The sequence below is a fragment of the Lutra lutra genome, chromosome 9 (assembly GCF_902655055.1).
Source record: "Lutra lutra chromosome 9, mLutLut1.2, whole genome shotgun sequence".
Taxonomy (NCBI): Eukaryota; Metazoa; Chordata; class Mammalia; order Carnivora; family Mustelidae; genus Lutra; species Lutra lutra.
Window position 1 is genome coordinate 53,233,492 of NC_062286.1, and position 21,744 is coordinate 53,255,235.

Here is a 21,744-nt window from a genome sequence, read left to right on the forward strand (position 1 = left end):
TTAAAAAAGATTTTGTTTATTTATTTGAGACAGATAGAAAGAGAGAGCAACCATGCGTGGGGGGGGGGCAGAGGAGAGGGAGAAGCCCCAAAATGGGACTTGATCCCAGGGCCCTGAGATCATGATCTGAGCAGAAGGCAGATGCTTAACCAAGTGAGCCACCCAGGTGCCCCCCAAATCTTTGTTTCTAAATTTCATTTTCCACTAAAAGAACTGACCGATTCCATGGCTGAACTGGGACAATCAAAGATGAGCATTTTGGGGACAAGTAAGAAAGCACGCAAAAAGTGATGGGGCCATGTCAAAAGAACAGAAAAACTAGCATGAAGGGGCTCCTACAGCCCAAATCGGGGCCATCTGAACATTGAAATAGGGATATGAATAAATTACATCTTATTAAATAAAATAAAAAGTCATGAGTTCATGCCGACATAAATACAAAATGAATAAATAAATAAATGGGGGAGAAGGAAAAGCTCTTCCCCACAATAGAATGTCAACAACTTGGCCATGAAATGATGGTTAATTCAGGCAGGAGTCGGCAATGGATGTTGCTAGAGGATATCGGTGATTTCCTCACAAAATATTTATCAATCAGACGGAAAAAATAGTCCATTTATGGTGAAGGGACCTGGCAGATACCACCTTGACTGGGTGATCAAGGTTAACTTCACCAGTTGTGGGACAGGTCAACATCATGTATATCCCGAAGGGATGTATGGAGACAGCCCAGCATCTTTTCTGTGGAGTCCCAGTCAAGAAGGAATGGCCTAGGTCTGGACAGGAGGGAACCCTGGGCAGACTCCAGTTGAGGGACGGCCTTCAGAATGGAAGACTTCTCCTCTTTGAAACTGTCAAGGTCATGAAGATGGGGCAAGACTTAGGAAATACTTTAGTAAAAGAATAATGAAATCGGGAATATTCAGAGAGACAAGGAGGGCAATGGAGTAAAAAATTAACAAGTGGAGAATCTAGGTGAAGGGGCTACAGGACCTCTTACTGTTCTTGCAACTTTTATTTATTTCACAATGAACTTTTAAAAGTTTTGTGTGTAGCCATCAGTTTTTCCGGTAAATGTATACATGTACATTTATATATTTGCATACATGTGTATATGTGTATCCAGAAGCGCAGTCCCCAACCTGGATTGACCAAAGTAGAATTTTGGAGATTGGTACCCAGGTGGGCGGATTAAGAATAACACAATTCCCCAGGTGATTCCGGTGTGCAGCCAAATTTGAGGACCAGTTGTTGTCAGGAATCCCGTGTTCACCGAAATCACCTGCGGAGCTGCTGAAACCCAGATCCCCAAGGGCCAGTCTTCCCTACAGCCCCACCTGACTAACACGAGGCAAGCAGGAGAACAGCGACAGGGGGCCCAGGCCCCGCCCCCGTGCCTCGTGAGGCCCCAGGTGCGGGCGATGAAAGGGCGCGCGGGCCCCTGCGCTCCCGCCTCCGCCATGGACGCAGCGCCCGCACCCGCTCTCCTGGGCGTCCCGCCGGCTGAGGTGCTGGAGGACCTGCTGCGGGAGCAGTTCGGGCCGCTGCCTCAGCTGGCCGCTGTCTGCCGGCTCAAGCGGCTTCCCTCGGGAGGCTACTCCTCGACCGAGGACCTCCAGTTGGTGCTGGAGCGGCGCCGCGTGGCAAACGCCAAGGAGCGCGAGAGGGTGAGCTCCCTGACCCGCGCGGGTCCTCAAGGCCACCCGGGCTCGACCACCCCACGACATGCTGCTCCCCGCCGAACATCTGGCCAGTAGCCGGTGCACCCACTCACGACCCCCCCCCCCCCCCCCGCGGGTCTCGGAGGTGACTCGAACCTCCTGAGGCCCGGCTCGGGTCTCTAGCTTGAGAGAACGGTAGCGGCCTTGTTACCCTCCTCCCTCGTCCAGCCGCTCGTTCTTTGACGGTGGGATGGCCCTCTCACCTGCTAACCGCCTGCAAGGGGGTCTGGGGGTAGGACGGGGGCACGCGAGGCCCGTGACGGCGTCGAAAATGTCTGCGCTTGGCAGGTGCTTTCAAAAAGGTTAGCGCCCGGGAGTTGCGCCTCCTCTCAGCGGCTCGCGCCGGGTGAGCGCTTGGGGCGCAAAGCGCTCCCACCGTCCCTTTCCCTCTCCTCTGCATCTCTGTCTGGAAGCAAGTGTGGGATCACGGGGCCCAGTGGAGGTTATTCGTTTCTCTTTCTTGGAGTGAGGAAACACGGTGCCCCGGTGTGCCCCGGATTCCCACTCCAGCCGGTGGCTCATTTCCCCGTCAGGCAGGGACGCGGCGAATCACAAGGGGCAACGGTCCTGGGGCCCGTCGTCCGAGCGACATCTACTGGTGGCTTTTAGTGTTTCTAACTGAACCGGGCCCCGGTGTGTCCCGTCTGGTCTCCCTTGTGCTCTTTGCAAACCTGGAGTTTGACGGCAGCCCAGGCGTCCTAGAGAGGGAGCAGGGGCGGGGCACGGGAGGACGGAGGGGCGCCTTCAAGCTGGGGACTTGAGGGGGAGGTTCTGCTGGGGACGCTCCTGCATGCCTGAGCCCTTTGGAAGTGTAGCCCTTAGTGAATCCGCTAGAGTGTGGGAAAGAGCAGAAGGAGAGAGGACCAAGTGAGAGTAGAAGACCGAGGGAAGCTGGAGAAACTCCAAGAGTGGGAAAGCATGGTTTCACCTGGCATTAGACCCCTTGTGAAAATAACCCTGCGATCTGAGTGACAATGTGGCCTCAAACAAGATTCTGATCCAATAGTTTGCATTTTATATGGGCCTTCCCATCAGGAAGCAAGTGCTTTCTGCAGAGAATTCGTCCTGGTTTTATCCTCTATTTTAAAGCTAATGGCCTTCATTCTTCTTTACAAGGACAAAATTAATGCACCTAAAGATTAGAGAAATGACTGGGGAACAGAAACACCTGTAACACAGATATAACTGCTATGAACTAACATTCTTGTATATACCCTCCCAGTCTTTTTTTTTCTAGTTATGTGTGCACATATGTAAATTATAAATTTGTGAGATGGTACATAGTTTTCCATTTTTTTCAATCAACGTTATCAAAAGCATTTCCTGATTATTTTTTAAAAATTCAGCTCATTAACATATAGTGTATTGTTAGTTTCAGAGGTAGACTTTAGTGATTTTTCAGTCTTATATAACACCCAGTGCTCATTATATCCCATGCACTTCTTAATGTCCATCACACAATTACCCCATCTTCCCCACACCCGCCCGGTTCCCCAGCAACCCCGTTTGTTTCCTATGATTAAGAGTCTCTTATGGTTTGTCTCCTCTCTGCCCTCTGATTTGTCTTGTTTCATTTTCCCCTCCCTTCCCCTATTCTCCTGTTGTGTTTCTTTCTCTCTCTTTTTTAAAGATTTACGTTCTTTATTTGAGAGAGAGTGAGACAGAAGAGAGCCAGAGAGCATGAGTGGAGAGAGAGAAACAGACTCCTGGCCAAGCAGAGAGCCTGACATGGGGCTTGATCTCAGGACTCTGTGATCATGACCTGAGCTGAAGGCAGAACTTAACCAGCTGAGCCACTCAGGCACCCCCTCCGTTTTGTTTCTTAAATTCCACATATGAGTGAAATCATGTGATAATTGTCTTTCTCTGATTGAGTTATTTCACTTAGCATAATACTCTCTAGTTCCGCCCACATCATTGCAAATGGCAATATTTCAGTTATTTGATGGCTGAGTAATATTCCATTATGTATATATACCATATCTTCTTTATCCATTCATCTCCTGATGGACATCTGGGGTCTTTCCATAGTACGGCTATTGTAGACATTGCTGTTATAAACACTGGGGTGCAGTTGCCCCTTCAGATCACTACATTGGTATCTTTGGGGTAAATCTCTAGTAGTGCAATTGTTGGGTCATAGGTAGCTCTATTTTCACCTTTTTGAGGAATCTCCAAACTGTTTTCCAGAGTGACTGCCCCAGTTTGCATTCCCACCAGCCGTGCAAGAGGGTTCCCCTTTCTTCTTGTCCTCACCAGCATCTCTCGTTTCCTGACCTATTAATTTTAGCCATTCTGACCCGTGTGAGGCGGTATCTCATTGTGGTTTGGATTTGGCATTTCCTCATTCTTAAGAATTCTTTGAAAGAACAGCTTTTTACTGCATACTCTGTCATAAAATGGACCATACCTCTCCAGTCTTTATGCTTTTTGCAGGTTTTCCTGGTCTTTATGTGCATGTGTGATAATTGCTCTCAAATAAAATTCTAGAAATGAAATTACTGGGACAGAGGATGTATACAGTCTCACAACTTTTGATACCAGATGCCCAACTGCTTCTTCCTAGAGAATTTTACTAATTTTAATCCCTTCTTATGGGATAGAAAACTCTTCCCTTTGCTCATCTCTATTGCTGGGTATGACTAACAATATTATCAGCTTGGCACATGAAAAATGATACCTAATTTCTATTTTGTAGTTATTTTAACAAAGCTCCACATTTTCATTTTTTTTTCATTTTCATACTTTTGTTGGTCTTTATATTCTGAAATGGGATGACTGTGTCCATTATTCACTTTGATCTGGAGTGGGAGAGGGCTCTCAATATGAGTATATTGGCTTTATGGTGTAGTGGAAGCCAGTTTTTCCAAGGCCAGTTCCCTTTGGGGGATGGTCCTCAGCATTCCAAGCCTTTAGAACTGAAGGATTAGATCCTAGAGACTTATAAACATAAATATAAATAACCTTATTCTGCCTTTCAAATCTTGCCAACATGCAGATTCTCTAGACTCTCTTTACTTCGTTAGGCTGGGAAAGAGGTTAAAGAGTTGATGGCATGGTGCTTGAGTAGACAAGTATTTGCACATTTTATTCATTATCAGTACCACTTAGGTCTTTCTTTGGGCCAGGTCAGGAAGAAGTGTCTTATGTGTGATTATATTAATCACCACAAAAAAGCTTACAAGGTGGGTATTTTCCATTTTGCAATAAACCATAGCTTGGTGATATGAAGTATCCTACATTCTTGTAAGGTAGTACATGGAGGAGCTGGGTTTCAAATCCTGATGTTTTGACTTCGAGTTCTAGCCATTTCCCCACTGCCTGAACATTGCAGTAGGTATGCTATAGGAGGAAGAGGAGGGGTTCAGCAGGAATACCAACCCCCTTCCCTTCCAGCCCATTCACCCAAAGTGCTGAGTTTACACCAGCCCTTCCTCGATTGCCAGCAACGGCACTGCTGGTGGAGTGGTGATTCTGGCATGTGCTTTGGTTCACCACCCAGACAAGAGCTGTGCAAACAAGCCCTCACAGCCCTCTTCTGTGGTTTTGGGGCGGGGGATAGCTATACAAGTTAGCTTCTCTGTATGTCACTTTGCTTTTGTTTGTTTGTTTTCCAGATAAAAAATCTCAACCGTGGTTTTGCCAAACTGAAGGCACTTGTGCCATTTCTTCCCCAAAGCAGGAAGCCTAGCAAAGTTGATATCCTTAAAGGTGCAACCGAGTACATACAAGTTCTCAGTGATGTTTTGGAAGCAGCCAAAGACTCTGAGGTAAAGCCTTAGGAATTAAGAGCAGTATCTACCATTTATTGAGCCCTTTCCATTGCCAGGCAGTTTATATGTTTCAGTTGTTTATAACAATTCTGGGAATTAATTATGATCCATGTTTTATAGAGGAAGAAACCAAAATACAGGGAAAGGCCACATAGCTAAGAAATGTCAGGCCCGGGGTTTGAATCCAGATCTGTGTGAGTTTTGGAGCCAAGTTCCTGGTTGAGGTCTATACTTACCTCCTGTCACTGTTCAGGGCATCTGGCTCCTGACTGCTAAATCTTTAATAGAACATTGATAGCTAGGGATGGAGAAGAGGCTTCCACTCTGTAGTGGTGGTTTTCCATCGAATTGGACTCAGAAAGGAAGAGGCATTTCTCTTGGAGAGGCCCTCCCTGAGAGACCACTCTGGTGGAATGCTTAGCAGTGGTTGTGATGCCAGTCTCATGGTATTTGCAACCATTTGGTGGGATGAAATAATTGAACCTGCTTTGCAAACCGTGAAGCACATAGTTGTCACCACCATTATCAGGATGCAGAGCTCAGAAAGATCCATTAGGTGGTGGAAGCTGTGGGCTAGTTATACAGGCTGGATGTATGGTCAGGCAAGCCTTGAAGACCTGTAAGTGGATCAGTCATCAAAGGAGGGAAGACACAAAGAGAAAGACCTTAGAAATGAGCCCTCAGGGACACCATTGACAAGATGGAGGAGGAGAATCAGACAGGAGAAGGTAGCAGGAAGGTGGAGAGGAAAGATAGAACCTAAGGTCAAGCAGGGGAGAATCTTGGGAATCTGAGTGTAGGAAGTAGTGCAAGAAGCTACAGAGAGGCCCAGCACATGAGACATGGAATAGTAATGGGCTGGAATTCTGCTTCTAGGGGGTTGAGTGTAGATTGGTGAAGTCCAGGCAGAGCACAATGGCAAATTTCAAGTCCATTAAACCTGGAGATCTGAGACAGAAAAGAAGGATCAAAAGGAGGGAAGAAATGGTTAGGTTAGTGGAAGTCTCTTCCATGTAGTGATGTGATTGTGTTTAGGGACAGAAGAGAAGGACAGATACTAGAGAGTAGAGAAACACAATTATTCTAGAAACTTAGGGCGGGAGTGGCCAGGTATAGAATGGTACTTTCAACTTTTTTTCCTTGTCCACTTATCCTGCAAGGGTGACTTCTGAGGGGATACATTCTGCAATGGTGGGAATGGATTATCCTGTTAGCCAATTGGATGTTTGGGCTGGGGCCTGACCACAGTGTTTGCACATGGGCCGGTGGCTGCCTTAGTTTTTCCTTGTATGGGTGACAGAAGTGCTTTGTGCTGCATTTATTATAAACTACAGGATCTATTCCATGGGATAATCTTTTTAATGCAGTTGCCAATTGCACAACATTTTAAGGTTGTAGAAAAAAATAAATACAGTCTATTGAGTTTTCTTTTCTTTTCATCCATAATAACTTAAGATTGCCGTTATCACTTAAATGAAAACACATTGATTAAAATTTTAAAATATATTGACTTAGATCTTCAAAATATGACTGTACTATTATACTGTTTGACAAATAAATATGATTTCTAGAGACAAAATCCGGATCGCCAGACCTATAGGAACAATCCTTCTGAGGCACCTATATCCTTGGCTGGAGACCTATCCAGAAACATCACCCAGCATGCCAGCTGTACTGTGGGCTTGAAGAATGAGGAGGAAAGGCCCTGGGCAGATGGTGGCAGTGGTGAGTCAGTATATACTTGTCGCCAGAGTGTGATGTCTACGACTGGAGTTATCTCCCCAACCAGGAGTCTGGTAAAGTGTTTCTTCTTAAATAGCCACATTGATGTAAAAAAACCCAAAACATTTTCCTTGAGGCGTTTGGAATTTTCCAGGCTAAAAGATGCTTGAAATAAGATCATTTTGTGAAAGTACCTAGGTGGGAAAAGTAGAGTTTGCTAGTTTGGAAAATCTATTATGATGTTTCCAGTTAATTGGTAAGCAACTCAAGGAGAAGGCAGCCCCTGAAAAGTTATCTAGTACAGACATAAGTTTACATTTTTATGACCTAATTAATTCATCAAAAGGTTTTCTAGTGACATCTGGGTGGCTCAGTCGGTTAAGCCACTGCCTTCGGCTCAGGTCATGATCCCAGGGCCCTGGGTTCGAGTCCCATGTTGGGCTTCTTTATCAGTGGGGAGCCTGCTTCTCTCTCTCTGCCTCTGCCTGCCACTCGGCCTGCTTGTTCTCTCTCTCTCCTTCTGACTGACTGACTGACTGACTGATAAATAAATAAATAAATAAATAAATAAAATCTTAAAGTTTTTCTAAGTCTGAGGTCTCCAGAAAAAGAAGTAGCTTGCCATACATAAAGATCCATGATGACCCCACATACCCATGCACATGTGCGCACATGCATGCACACGTATTTTTTGGTTTCCCTTGTGGGAAGGCAGCATTTTCTTTTTTTTTTTAATTTAAATTCAATTAATTAACATATAGTTTATTATTAGTTTCAGGGTAGAGTGCAGTGATTCATCAGTTGCATACAACACTCAGTGCTCCTTCCATCCCATGCCTGCCTTCATGCCCATCATCCAGTTATCCCATGCCCCGACCCCCTCCCCTCCAGCAACCCTCAATTGTTTCCTGTAGGAAGGTGCATTTTCTAAGTACAAACAAGAGTTTATTATAATAGCTCTTGTTTCTTTGCCGCACTAATAAAGCTGCTGGATACAAGGCGCAGCCTGCCTCTCTAAGTCCACAAAGTAGACTGTTGACCCTTGCTGTGTCTCAGTGTCACTCTGACGAGACCCCTTGGTCCATTCTCCAGCACAACTGCTATAGAAACAACGGCTTGTAGGAACTGGAGCCAAGCATACTGTGATAAACAAGCTGCATAGTGCGATGTACAGGACGACGGGAGCTGTGGAGTCACAAGTGACGGTTGGTGGTGGGAGGCACTTTAGAACAGCAGCCGAATGCAGGTTCTAGAGACCAAACATGGGGGTTCAAATGCTGGTTTTAACCCTTGCTAGTTGTGCATCCTGAGTGAGCTACTGAATCTCTAATCCTCAGCTTTTCCATCTGTGGAATAGAAATGATAATTGTACCTACCTTGTCCATCAGGAAATTGTGAGGCTTAAATGGAATCCTGTCAGTGAGGCGTCTAGTGCAGTGTTTGGCCTGTCAGTGTTCACTTGGACATATGTTATTCAATCTGCTTGGCTCATCATGGGTAATCAATATTGATTAGTGAGCAATCAACAATAAGCTACAGGCATCCTAGGTCTGTCTGTGCTCTGAGTTTATCCACTTGGCCCTTAATAATGCTCTATTCTGGTTTGAGGTCTTACAGGCTTCCTCGTGATTGGCTGGCCTTGACTGCCATTTCTTTTTCTTTCTTTCTTTTTTTTTTTGCATTATTTATAATTTTTAATTTATATTTCTTATTCAAAACATTTTTGTGGTGACAAAATAAAATTTGCAGATATCATTAAACTATAGTATTCAAAACAGAGTAAAAAACGAAACCAAGTTACTAAACAAGATTGTGATTCACATAGATGAATTATACCAGAATACCAGAAAAAAAGGGCTGATTTATTACATAGACCTAAAACAAAATTACTTTTGTCTTAAGTCAAATATGCATACTATCAAATTTCATACTTTGTTTTAAAAATATTTTCACAATTTTAGGGTCTCACATATAAGGAATTCCTAAATTTACAAACCAAAAATAAATGAGTTTTAAAAATTAGACCATTTTAGTTTAATACTATTTTTTTATTATGTTAGTCACCATACAGTACCTCATTAGTTTTTGATGAAGTGCTCCATGATTCATTGTTTGTGTATAATATCCAGTGCTCCATACAATCCGTGTCCTCCTCAATAGCCATCACCCATGGCTTCACCCATGGTGAACCCAGGCTCACCCATCCCCACCCCACTCCCTTCTAAAACCCTCAGTTTGTTTCCTGGAGTCCATAGTCTCTCATGGTTTATCTCCCACACTGATTTCTCCCCCTTCATTTTCCTCTTCTAATTCCTCCATGCTATTCCTTATGTTCCACAAATAAGTGAAGCCATATGATAATTGACTTTCTCTCTTTGACTTATTTCTTTTTTTTTTAAGATTTTATTTATTTATCTGACAGAGATCACAAGTTGGCAGAGAAGCAGGCAGAGAGAGAGAGGAAGGGAAGCAGGCTCCCTGCTGAGCAGAGAGCCTGATGAGGGGCTCAATCCCAGGACCCTGGGATCATGACCTGAGCCAAAGGCAGAGGCTTTAACCCACTGAGCCATCCAGGGGCCCCTCTTTGACTTATTGCACTCAGCATAATCTCCTCCAGTCCCATGCATGTTGATGCAAAATTTGGGTATTCATCCTTTCTGATGGCTGAATAATATTCCATTGTGTATATGGACCACATCTTCTTTATCCATTCATCTGTTGAAGGGCATCTTGGCTCCTTCCACAGTTTGGCTATTGTGGATATTGCTGCTATGAACATTGAGGGTGCATATGGCCCTTCTTTTCACTTCTTCTGTATCTTTGGGGCAAATACCCCATAGTACAATTGCTGGGTCATAGGGTAGCTCTATTTTTAATTTTTTTAGAAATCTCCAAACTGTTTTCCAAAGTGGCTGCACCAACGTGCATTCCCATCAACAGTGTAAGAGGGTTTCTCCTTTCTCCACAGTTTCTCCAATATTTGTTGTTTCTTGTCTTGTTGATTTTTGCCATTCTAACTGGCATAAGGTGGTATCTCATTGTGGTTTTGAAATGAAATTCCGTGATGGCTAATGATGATGAACACTTTTTCATGTGTCTGTTAGCCATTTGTGTGTCTTTGGAGAAGTGTCTGCTCATGTCTTCTGCCTATTTTTTGACTTGATTATTTGTTTTTTGGGTGTAGAGTTTGAGAAGTTCTTTATAGATCTTGGATATCAGCCCTTTGTAGTGACATTTGCAAATATCTTTTCCCATTCTGTGGGTTGCCTCTTTGTTTTGTTGATTTCTGACTTGATTACTGTTTTCTAAGGATTCTACTTCTGTACATGTTCAGTTTTAGATTTTCATATTCTGGCCACTTGACCTATAAATCAAACCTTCCCTTGCCAGTCAACCCTTAGGCAACAAAATCCCCAAGGCTACTACATGAGCTAACAGGGAATGCCTGAGAACAAGATAAGGATGAAGATATCACTTGAGCTGAACCTTGAATGTGTTCTCTGTTAATAATAGTAATGTTAGTTTCAATATGTTCTGTGTATTAAGGCAAGACTTTTACTTGCATTTAATCCTCACTGGTTTTTAGCAGGTAGGTATTACCATATCATTCTCATGGTGAGATGCCTGGCTGCACCTTTCTGCCAGTCCTTTTGGGCTTGTCTGGGACTAGAACCTGAATGGAAAGAGAGTAGGCTTATGCTTGAAATCACCAGCAGCAAGGATGTACAGGATGTCCTGTCTTCTAAGGATTATTGATTCTGGAAATAGGCCATTTATAGTAAGTAGATTTAAAGTTGGGGACTAACATTTTCTAGTAAGACACAAAAAAGTTCTAACTGGAACTTTCTTTTAAAAAAGGGAGGTACAAAAAAAAAAGGGAGGTACATACATTTCAGTCTTTTAGCTAATGCAGTTTAAATTGAAGACTGTGCTAATTCTTAGAATGAACAAAGAATCATGTTTCTGAGATTTTTTTGGATATGCATGTACCCTCTGCCAAGTGTGATTTCCCAAGCCTGAAAGTAAAGAGTGCCATTTTTTGCAGAAATGTTCTAGGATTTCATCAGTTTTGTGAAGAGTTTCTCATTCTTTGACATCTAAATCATTTATTGTTAACATAAAAGCATTTATTCTGAAACAACTTACAGAAGGGTTTCAGGTAGAGTACAAATAACTTTTTTCCTGACCCATTTGAGAGTAAGTTGCCAGTTTGATACCCCATCACCCCCAATTAGTGTGCATTTCCTATAAATGGGGACATTCTCTTGTAGACCACAGTGTGGCTGTCAAAATCAGGAAGTCAATGTTGTGACATTGCTGCCACAAAATCCTCAGGCTCAATTCAGGTTTTCACCAACAGTCTGAAAGTCTTTTCTAGCAGAAGTACCAGCTGAGAATCATGAGTTGCATTTAGCTGTCATATGTTTTTATCCTCCAGCTGTCTGGAACACTTTATTGGTCTTTCCATGACTTTTGTGACCTTGACACATTTGAAGATTATAGGCCAGTTGTTTTGTAGAATGTTGGATTTGGGTTTGTCTATTTCCTCCTGAGTTAGATTCAGACATGAATCTTTGGCAGAAATATCACAGAAGTGCTGCTGTTTTCTACTCCTTGCATTCTATTGGATGGGGTACATTTTGATTTGTTCTATTACTAAGGATATTCACTTCAATCATTTGCTTAATGGGATGACTGCCAGGCCTCTCTACTTTAAAGCTTAGTTTTTCTCCTTTGTAATCTGTGTTTTGTGTGAAGGTGTTTTGAAGCTATCTGTATATCCTATTCTTCATCAAACTTTCTATATTTGTGAAAATTTTTATTTTGAAATAATTACAGATCCACAGGAAGTTACAAAGATAGTACAGAGAAGTCCCATGCATCCTTAACATGGTCTTCCTTAATATCGATGTCTTCTGTAACTATAGTACAGTATCAAAACAAGAAAATTGGTATTGGTACTATGTGTGTATACTTTCCTTTCATTTTGTCACATGTGTAGATGTGCAGAATCACCACTCCTGGGAAGATCTAGTACTATTCCACCCCCGTAAAAGTCTCCTGCTGCTACCTGCCCACTGTCCTCACATCTCCACTCTTCCTACCCTCCTGACAACCACTAATCTATTCTCCATCTCTATCATTTGGGGAATGTTCTATACTATATGGAATCATGCAGTATGTATTCTTTAGAATATGGCCTTTTTATTTAGCACAGTGCCCTTTAAATCATCCCTGTGGTTGTATTGAAAGTCTACTCTACTCTTCATTGCTGAGTATTAGTCCATGGGATGGGTGTGCCACAGTTTAATCATTTACTTACTGTAGAACCTTTTTTTTAAGAGAAGGAGAGAGAGGGAAAGAGGGAAAGAAGCAGAAGGAGAGAGAGCAAACCCCAAGCAGGCTCCATGCCCAGCACGGAGCTAATGCAGGACTTGACCTCATGGCCCTGAGATCATGATCTGAGACGAAATCAAGAGCTGGATGCTTAACTGACTGAGCTACCCAGACACCCCATTTTTTTTTAAATTGTAGGACATTTTGGCTGTTTCTATATTCATTTATATTTTATACAATAGACACATAGTTTTCCATTTAATTCAGTAGATTACCATCATAATATCATACTATTTCATGATCTATTTTGTTAATCAAATTGTCCTCATTGTGGCCAGTGAAAGTCCCTTCAAATGGGCTGGCTTTCTATTTGACCAGTCACTTTTTTGATCACTTCCTTTCTGGCAGAAGATGTTCTGAGCTTGAACATCATATACTTTCCCACCCTGAGCCTTGGAATGAGTCTTTCAACAAGGATACTGCATGTGTAACTCAGTTCTCCTCTCTGTGCTGTCTCCCCCGTGATGACTCTTCTCTTCACCCCTTTTGGGCTTTATCATCTGTATTGCCAGGGCTGACATAACAAAATACACAGATTAAGTGTTTTAAACAACAGAAATTTATTTCTCATGGTTCTGGGGGTTGGAAATCTAAGATCAGGACATTGGCAAATTTGGTTTCTTCTGAGACCCATCTCCTTGGCTTGCAAATGTCCTTTCCTCTGCATGTGTGTGCCCCAATTTTCTCTTATAAGGACACCGGTCATACTAGATTGGTGCCCACCCTTCATTATATATCTATTTTTTTAATTTAAATTTTAGTTTACATATAGTGCGATTTCATTTCTGGAAGAGAATTCAGTGATTCTTCATTTACATACAACACCCAGTACTCATCACAAGTGGCCTCTTTAATACTCATTACCCATTTAGCCCATCTCCACCCAACTCCCACACCCTTTGTTTTAACTTAATTACCCCTTTTAAGGCCCTATCTCCAAATACAGTTACATTCTAAGGTATGGGGGTTAGGACTTCAACATATGAATTGTGAGGGGACATAATTCAGCCCATAACAGTACCCATGACAAGCTGCCTGGCCATAAGAACCCTCTCCCTGGCTCTGACATTCTACTCAGGCCATCCCTCACTGCATATGTGGACATCTCCTCATTCTGCTGGGACTCTGGCTCACCACGTGAGGTCACCTACACACATGCGTGACTGCTGGATTTGGCACGGGTGTCTTCTCCCCATGCTACCCTGCCACTCTGCCTGAGCAGAGTGCCTGAGCACCCTTCTTACTTGGCTTGGGTCTGACTCCATACCAGGTCACCCCTCCAAAGCCCCTCTCCTGCTGGTTGGACTTTGCCACCCCGCTGTGTAGCCACTTCCCTTATCTGCTTGGTCTCTGCCATCCTCTGACATTGTCATCTCCATGTGTGGATGCCATCCTCACCCTGCTCAGCCTCCAGAACTTCACTCAGGGCCACCGTGGATCCCCCTACCTCACTGCGAGCTGATAGCATTAGGACTGAATTGTTCAGGATGGGAAGGGGGAGGTGATTTTTTTTTTTTTTCTCTTTGAAGTGCTACTGTGTGACTATCTTTCTGGTTAGTTTTCTCCTTATTAATAGGTTTAATTCTGAGATCCTTATTGGCATGTGGCTTGAGCAATTATTCAAAACAACTTTTAATAACTTTATAAAAGCTTGCATTTTACAATCAAGAACCAGGATGGAGTGAGAGGGGCCAGGGAAACAAAGCTCAGCCCAGTCTTTGTTTGCCAAACAATTCTCATAATGGTGCAGTGCAGTTTACCTGAAGAGGTGACTATATAGAGTTTCAGGGTCCTGGCCAGATACTCTAACTGGAAACCTGGATATTGCTGATGTGACTTGTTGGACTGAATTGCTATATACAAAAGAGCTTAGGATCTGGGAGGCAAGCCCCCTCCAGATTCAGTTTGCAGGCATGGCACTCTTCTTCCTGCCCTTGGAGAGGAGCTGAGGAGTGGAATCCTGGGGCTGGCAAAGATGGGCATTGTTGGGGATTTGAGGATGGAGTCAGAACAGGCTATGCAAGATCAACAACATTCCTGAGAGGCAAAAATCCCAAATGAAGTACAAAAGAATCTGCTGATGACAGGCATGGAGATTAACTCTTGGGGCCAGAGCAGGTTCACTTGGGGACTGAATCAGCAAGTAATGTGTGCAAATGTAGAGGGTGATGAGCTGTGTGAAGCCACGGCATCTGGCATTGGTAGGGATAGGGATCAATGTCCAGGTCCTGACAAGAATCATTCAGAATTGGACTTTTAAGGTGTAGGATTTTGTTGTTTTGGGATTGGGCTGGGTGACAGATGTTCACTGACCCACTATTGTTTATTACATTTATTTGATACCTGTGTTTATGGCTTGGGCATTTCATATCCTACAAGGCTCTGAATTTTGTTCAGAGATGGCTGTGATCCTATAAAGGTATGTCTCTGGACAAAGATCATCCTCAGTGTTGTGGAGTGAGATACCAATTGTGCTGGAGTCAGAGGGACTTTGGAAAGGAGTATGTGGACAAGCATAAGTGCCTGTTATGGGGCCTGGATGTGCTACCATCTCATACTTCTAAATTTTGGCCTGTTCTGGAAATATGCCTTGGAAGGGTTTCTGAGAGAAGGAGGCCTCTAGGGGTGGTAGATTTCCACGACCCTGTCTGCAGGTTGTGGTAATCTGTGTGAAATTAATCACTGGGAACACTTCTTCTACTAGCATTTTAAGTTCTGAAGTGAGATGGTCTAGCCAGCTGGGATGAATTCATTAGCACCCTGAGAAGGCCTTGAAGCATCGATCTCCTGCTTTCCAGCTCACATTTCCCCAGATCCTGGCTGTACGCGATAGCAAAATATCCCACCTCAGTGTGGTGGTCTACAGTTCTCCCTGGGAACACATCTGTCTGTCCCAGTGTTTGCTGGTGGCCCGTGGGGCGTATTCTTGGGTTTAGTGAGCAGAGTATTTTAAAAACTCGGACTTCCCTTTGTTGGGGTGGGTACCCTCTGGTTGTCAGCCCCACCATTCCTTCTTGCATTACCAGTTTAGGCATTAAACTTTGCTGCCCTGGACCAAGAATTCTGGGACTCAGCGTGAGTCTGCACTAGTGGTTGTGCTGGCTCAGGATGCTACTATGTCTTCTAAACTTTGGGGGTTTAGGGAGTGGTGCCTTGATGATATGGATGCCGGTTGTCCTCCCTGGAACTTGGGAAAAGTGAGACCTGGAGCATACAAGACAGGATCCATCTAAACTCGGAGCAATGCCACCTCCAATGGAGGGTGCCCTGGGCTGCAGCTACTCAGGAAGAGATCTAAGCAACACCCAAAGCAGACTCTCGAGACCCCCATGTGATCAGCATGAAAAGAAAATATTAGAGGGAAAATGAATTTCTTCATGAAAATAAGTGGGGGATTTCCTTCGTTGTAACTCTCAATCTTCTGTCCCCATAGAAAAATTAAATCAATCACAAAAGTGGGTTTAGTGTGTGAAGTTCAGTGTGTTTGACAAAATCTCTACTGGTGTGTGCTCCTAACTCTGGCAGTGAGCTGAACATATTTTGAGAAAGCTAATCATTTCTGTGTCTCTGACCTATGATGGGCCTGGTGGTTAAACTAATTGAAGTAAGTCTTAATCAATTCTAGTGGACTTCCAGAGGGAATATTTATATGAATTTTATAAAAGGCCTATCTCATTGGTCCCACATAGATACAGAGGAGAACGGCAAGAATTGAGTGGAAGGGTCTCTCAAGGATAGAGACAGGACTTCTCTGATGTGCTACTGACCTCCCTTGAGACAGACTGCTCTTTGGGTTAGCAGAGAGGCATTGAGTACTGGGACCACATAAGCTAGCCCCTGAGGGAAGTCACTGTGTCCTCCTACCCTCCACCTTCTCTGCTTGTTCTAATCTCCGGGTTATCCCATTGCACTGGATTAGCAATAAAATGGATTCCAAAGACACAGTGTTAAAGGTAGATCTTTCAATGGGAGGGTAGGGTCTATAAATACGACTTGATTATTTTGGGGACCTCTTCTACTCCTCTTTGGATCCCTTCTTTCCTTTTTGGAAGACTTTGTTCCCCAAGAATATATCGTTCTAGCAACACCAGTGTGGAAGATGGGCCTGGGGCACCTGCCTCATTGGGGTGTTCTGAGGTGAGAAGAACCTAAGAGAGTTTTCCTGCATCATACAATTTGGAGCTGGTCCCCAAGGGAAGAGACAGACCATGTGGGACTTGGTGGCCAAAGCCCTGCTCATAATAAAGGAGCTCATTTGCTGGAAGATCATCTGTGCAGCTCTCCCTATAGATGTGAGATGGCAAGGCTATGGTCACAATGCTGGGTTCTAATCTCACACTTCAAAGCAGGATTGACAATTATGAGCACAATTTAGATGGGAAGAAATGTAACTTTCTACACTGAATTCTACTTTTGAGAACCCAGTAAGACCCTCTGACTCAGATGGTGGCAAGACTGGTTTACCCCATTAAGGGTAAGTACTTCTTTGAGTAAATACTGTGTCTGTTTAATGTTCAGAATCCCCATGGAGCTTTCTTGCCTCTTATGCCAGCTCTCCTAGGAGATCCTCTCATCCTCCTTTAGGTACAGCAAAGAGTGTATGTACTATGGAGGCTGGAATGGGAATGCTCATGTGTATTTCCCCAGCTAGTCCTTGGGCCCCTGGTCTTGTTGAGCTGACATCTGCTGTGGATGTCCTTTATCCCATTGTGGCTTCTCTTCTCTAGGCCAGACTTGCTCAGTTTTCTCCCTTTAGAACCCAGACATCTTCTGGTCTCCCTGACTCCCCCACTGCCAGATGGGCTATGCAGCTGCACTCAGGTACGTACTTGATGATGTCCCTCAGGCATGTGGTCTCTAAACTTCCGTGAGAGGCTATACCCCACAAAATGTGTATGAATCCTTGCTTTCCTCAGATTCTTCTTTACATTTCTGTCCCCTTATGTAATTCTTCCCCATCCCTGGGTCAAGGCCTGGGATGGCAGGGTGTAGGACCCCTTTCTGAGGATCAAGTAGCTTCTACAAACTATTTCTATCCCCTCTGAATAACTACTTCCTGCTGTTTCAACTTTCATCTCCATTTTTGGTTGTAGGAATTCTTCCCTACATCATATCTTGCCTCCTCCCTGCTTTGTGTCTACCTGAGCTGCCATCTGAGGTCTGGTCCACCAGAACCCACGTGTTTTTTCCAACAAAGTCAGCTTCTCTCAAATGAGAGCCTTGTTTTTCAGACTACTATTGCTGGGAACTGAATTCTGAAGCTAAGTAAGCAAGGGCTTCTGGTTGGTATCTATCTACCTCTCTCCCTGCCCCCACCCCCAAGCCTTGGCTCAGTGGGTGGAGGGTAAGGTACATTGGATGATATGTCAAGCCATGCAGCTATACAACCAACAACAGCAGTATGCCCACCTTATCAGAGGGGCTGAGTAGCAAGCTGAGTCTGTTTCTCAGACCACCCTCTTCCTGGACCCTCAACTATTCAGATGAGGTCAACAGGCATTTTTTATTTTTTAATGAACTGTGAGAATAAAGCAACATCAATAATCTCCAGCAAGTTTTCATTTTCTGATTCTTCAGTATTACATTTCTGGAATTTTCTGGTAAATACTTAAAACCAAACTGGGACAATAATCTGTAATACACTAGACTCTAGGCTATCGGATCAAATTAACCTTTTTTTTTTTTTTTAAGATTTTATTTACTTATTTGATAGACAGAGATCACAGGTAGGCAAAGAGGCAGGCAGAGAGAGAGAGGAGGAAGCAGGCTCCCTGCTGAGCAGAGAGCCCGATTCGGGGCTCGATCCCAGGACCCTGGGATCATGACCTGAGCCGAAGGCAGAGGCCTTAACCCACTGAGCCACCCAGGTGCCCCTCGGATCAAATTAACCTTTACCTCTTCAGAAAAACCCAGCAATACCTGAATTTATCTCTTAGGTTTTTGTTGTTGTTGTTTTTTTTAAACTTTTTTTTTTTTTAAAGATTTTATTTATTTATTTGTCAGAGTGAGCACAGGCAGACAGAGTGGCAGGCAGAGGCAGACGGAGAAGCAGGCTCCTGCTGAGCAAGGAGCCCGATGTGGGACTCGATCCCAGGACGCTGGTTTCATGACCTGAACCAAAGGCAGCTGCTTAACCAACTGAGCCACCCAGGCATCCCGTCTCTTAGGTTTAATATACTCTGGATATGTGAAAATTTTTAAAAAATGAAACTTTTAAAGCTAACTGGAACTCAGTGTTAGCTTAATCATGTATATAGTGGAAGGACTTGATCAAGATCAGAAAAGTTGTTGATACTTATTTTGTGCTGGGCATGATTCCTGGTGGTGTATATATACTAACTTATTTAATTTGCATGACCATCCCATGCTGTATAATTATATCCATTTTACCCATCAGGAAACTAGAAAACAGAAGTTAAGGAACTTGCCCAGTATCCACTGGGTGGGTAAAGGATAGAATTAGGGCATGTAGGTAATAGTGTTAAACTCTTTACTGCCTTTCATTCTAACAAAACTCACCCTTTAAATATAGAGGAGACTGGGCTAGGAAATAGGTAAATGTGTTTTTATAAACTGAATTAAAGCATATGACTACAGTGCTATATTATCCACAGTGATTGATTGGAGTGACTTTGTTTTTCATCATGGTTTTTTTTTTTTTCTTCAAGTTGAGATTTCAGAATACTAAGACCCAAAATGATCTTACCATCTTAGTAATGGAAATATACTAAAAGGCTTCTAAATTTTTTTTATACAACTGAATTAAGAAATTATCACATTTATATACTACTGTATGTTCTGTTTCTTCTTATTCTATCATTAACATGTAGTCTTTATTATAAGTTTTAATGGTCCATTAAATAGGATGGTTTTCTAATTTTTGGACACTTAAGTTGTGTTCAGTATTTTGTTCTCATAAACATGGCAAATAGCCTGATGTGTTTACCTATTTCTTCCTTTCCTTTTTCTTTTCCTTTCTCTTTTTTAGGATAGATTCATAGAAGTGGAAGTCCTGAGTCACAGGTAGGTATAATCTATGACTTGATGCATGAGGCCACTTACAATACTACCAGTTTTTAGGGCCAATTTCACTATATCCTTGCTAACAGTGGAATTTATTAAAATGATAGAATTTTCAAAGGTAAAACCCGGTATCTTTCAATTTAAACAGTTTTGGTTACTAATGAAACATTTCTTACATAATTCTTTTGGTACTGTCTGTTTTTATTGTTTAGCCATTTATAAGGGACTCTCTTCTCTGTTACAGGCTCCCCCAAATATGAAAAAGTAAAAAGGCCAGCCCAGGGCTACCTTCTAGAGACAAATAAATGCAGTGTTGAAAGTTGAAGTCTCTTAAAAAATTGTGATAATTCAAAGTTGAACAATTACCCTTTAAATGGCCTAACTTGTCACATACTTACTCAACTCTTTTTCCTAATCTCATGCTTTGAAAAAATAGATCTCAGAGTCTTCAGCCTTCATGCTTATCCTTCAGCCCTATGCAGCTTCCATTCTCATCTTTTCAGGACTTATATCTAATATCTTTCATTCTGTCTGTTTTCATCACTTAAGGAATAAGTGCCTATTACCCTTCCCGGGGAAATTAACCTTTAATAGGAATGTAAACTCAAGCTAGAAGAGTATGGAGTGGTAGGCTTTGGCCACTAGCAGTAACAGTTTTCAAGGCTGTCTAAAAACCCAGCTAAGGCCATAACCCTGAGCATAGAGACAGTCTTCATCTTTATAACATTGCTCACCTAGCACTTAACATATGCTGTATCTGTTCCCATACTTTACATATGTTACCTTGCTCTCATAACAGTCCTATGAGATAGACCTGCTGGTCCCTGTTGTACAGGTGGAGAAACCAAGACACAAAGTGTGTATCTCCTTGGGCTGACAAAATATAAATCCTGTACTGGGTGGCTTTAAACAATGGTTTAACAGTTCTGGAGGCTGAGAAGTCCAAGATCAAGGTCAGATGGGTTTTGGTTTCTGGTGAGGTTGTTCTTCCTGGTTTGCAGACTTCTCTCTGTGGCTTCACATGGTAGGGTGGGAGTGGGTGGAGAGACTGAACAGTGGTGTGCATGAGTGAGCAAACTCTTGTCTCCCTTCCTCATAGAAGGACACCAATCCTATTGGATTAAGAACCCCAACTTTATGACCTCATTTAACCTTAGCAACCACCCAAAACCCCTATCTCTAAGTACAGTCATATTGGGGGTTAGGCTTCAACATATGAATCTGGTGGGGGGGAGGACACAATTCAGTCCATGGCTTTTGGCCCCTGACTCTAAAAGTTCATGCTCTTAACACATGCAAAATACATTCAACAGCCCCAAAAGTCTTAACTGGTTCTAGCATGAGTTCTAAAGTCTGAAGTTCAAAGTCTCATCTAAATATCCTCTAAATCATGTATGGGTGAGAGTTGAGGTAGGATTCATCCTGAGGTGAAATTCTCTTCTGGCCATGAGTCTGTGAAACCAGCTAAGTATGTGCTTCCAAAATACAGTGGTGAACAGGCATAGGACAGACATTCCCATTCAAAGGGAAGAAATCAGAAAGAAGAAAGTGATGGGTTCCAGGCAATTCCCAAACCTGGCAAGGCAAATTCCATTATATCTTAAGCCTTATACCCTCTTTGGCTCAGTGTCCTACCTTCCAGGTCCACTGAGGTGGAAGCATCACCCTACACAGCTCTGCAGTGGCCCTGCCCCCTGAAGCCTGGAGGAAACCAACCTGACCCCTGGGTCTGTGGTTGGAATGGCAGCCCTGGTAATCTCTGAACCATCTTTGGGGTCATTCTTCCCTTTCCTGGAAGAGCAGTGCACATTTGCAACTGAGTAGCTTTGTGGTCTCATCCTGTAAGATCCAAGGAATTCGACAGCCTTCCTTCATTATGTCCTGCTTTAGTTCAATCTAGCACTCTCTCTTTTGGAAAAACCCATCTCTATTCCTAGCCTCTGCTAAGATAACTGATAAGGTCCGTGAGTTACACTCCATGACCTCTTTATCAAATGGTTATTCAGCCATACCCTTAGTGCTGTTTTCAAAACAAGCTTTTTCACTTTTGGCAACATGGATGGGCTGAGAATTTTCCCAGTCTTCAAGCTCTGATCCCTTTGTGTTTA

General features: G+C 43.2%; 1 protein-coding gene across 1 annotated transcript; it reads left to right on the forward strand.

Annotated features, from left to right (window-relative positions):
- Positions 1–1,460: 1,460 nt before the first annotated feature.
- FIGLA (folliculogenesis specific bHLH transcription factor) lies at positions 1,461–19,931 on the forward strand. The gene is made up of 5 exons (XM_047746734.1): positions 1,461–1,667; positions 5,339–5,491; positions 7,066–7,219; positions 19,602–19,636; positions 19,881–19,931. The coding sequence occupies exons 1-4, from the start codon at positions 1,461–1,463 to the stop codon at positions 19,604–19,606; spliced, it is 519 nt and encodes a 172-aa protein (XP_047602690.1). The 3' UTR covers positions 19,607–19,636; positions 19,881–19,931.
- Positions 19,932–21,744: the final 1,813 nt, after the last annotated feature.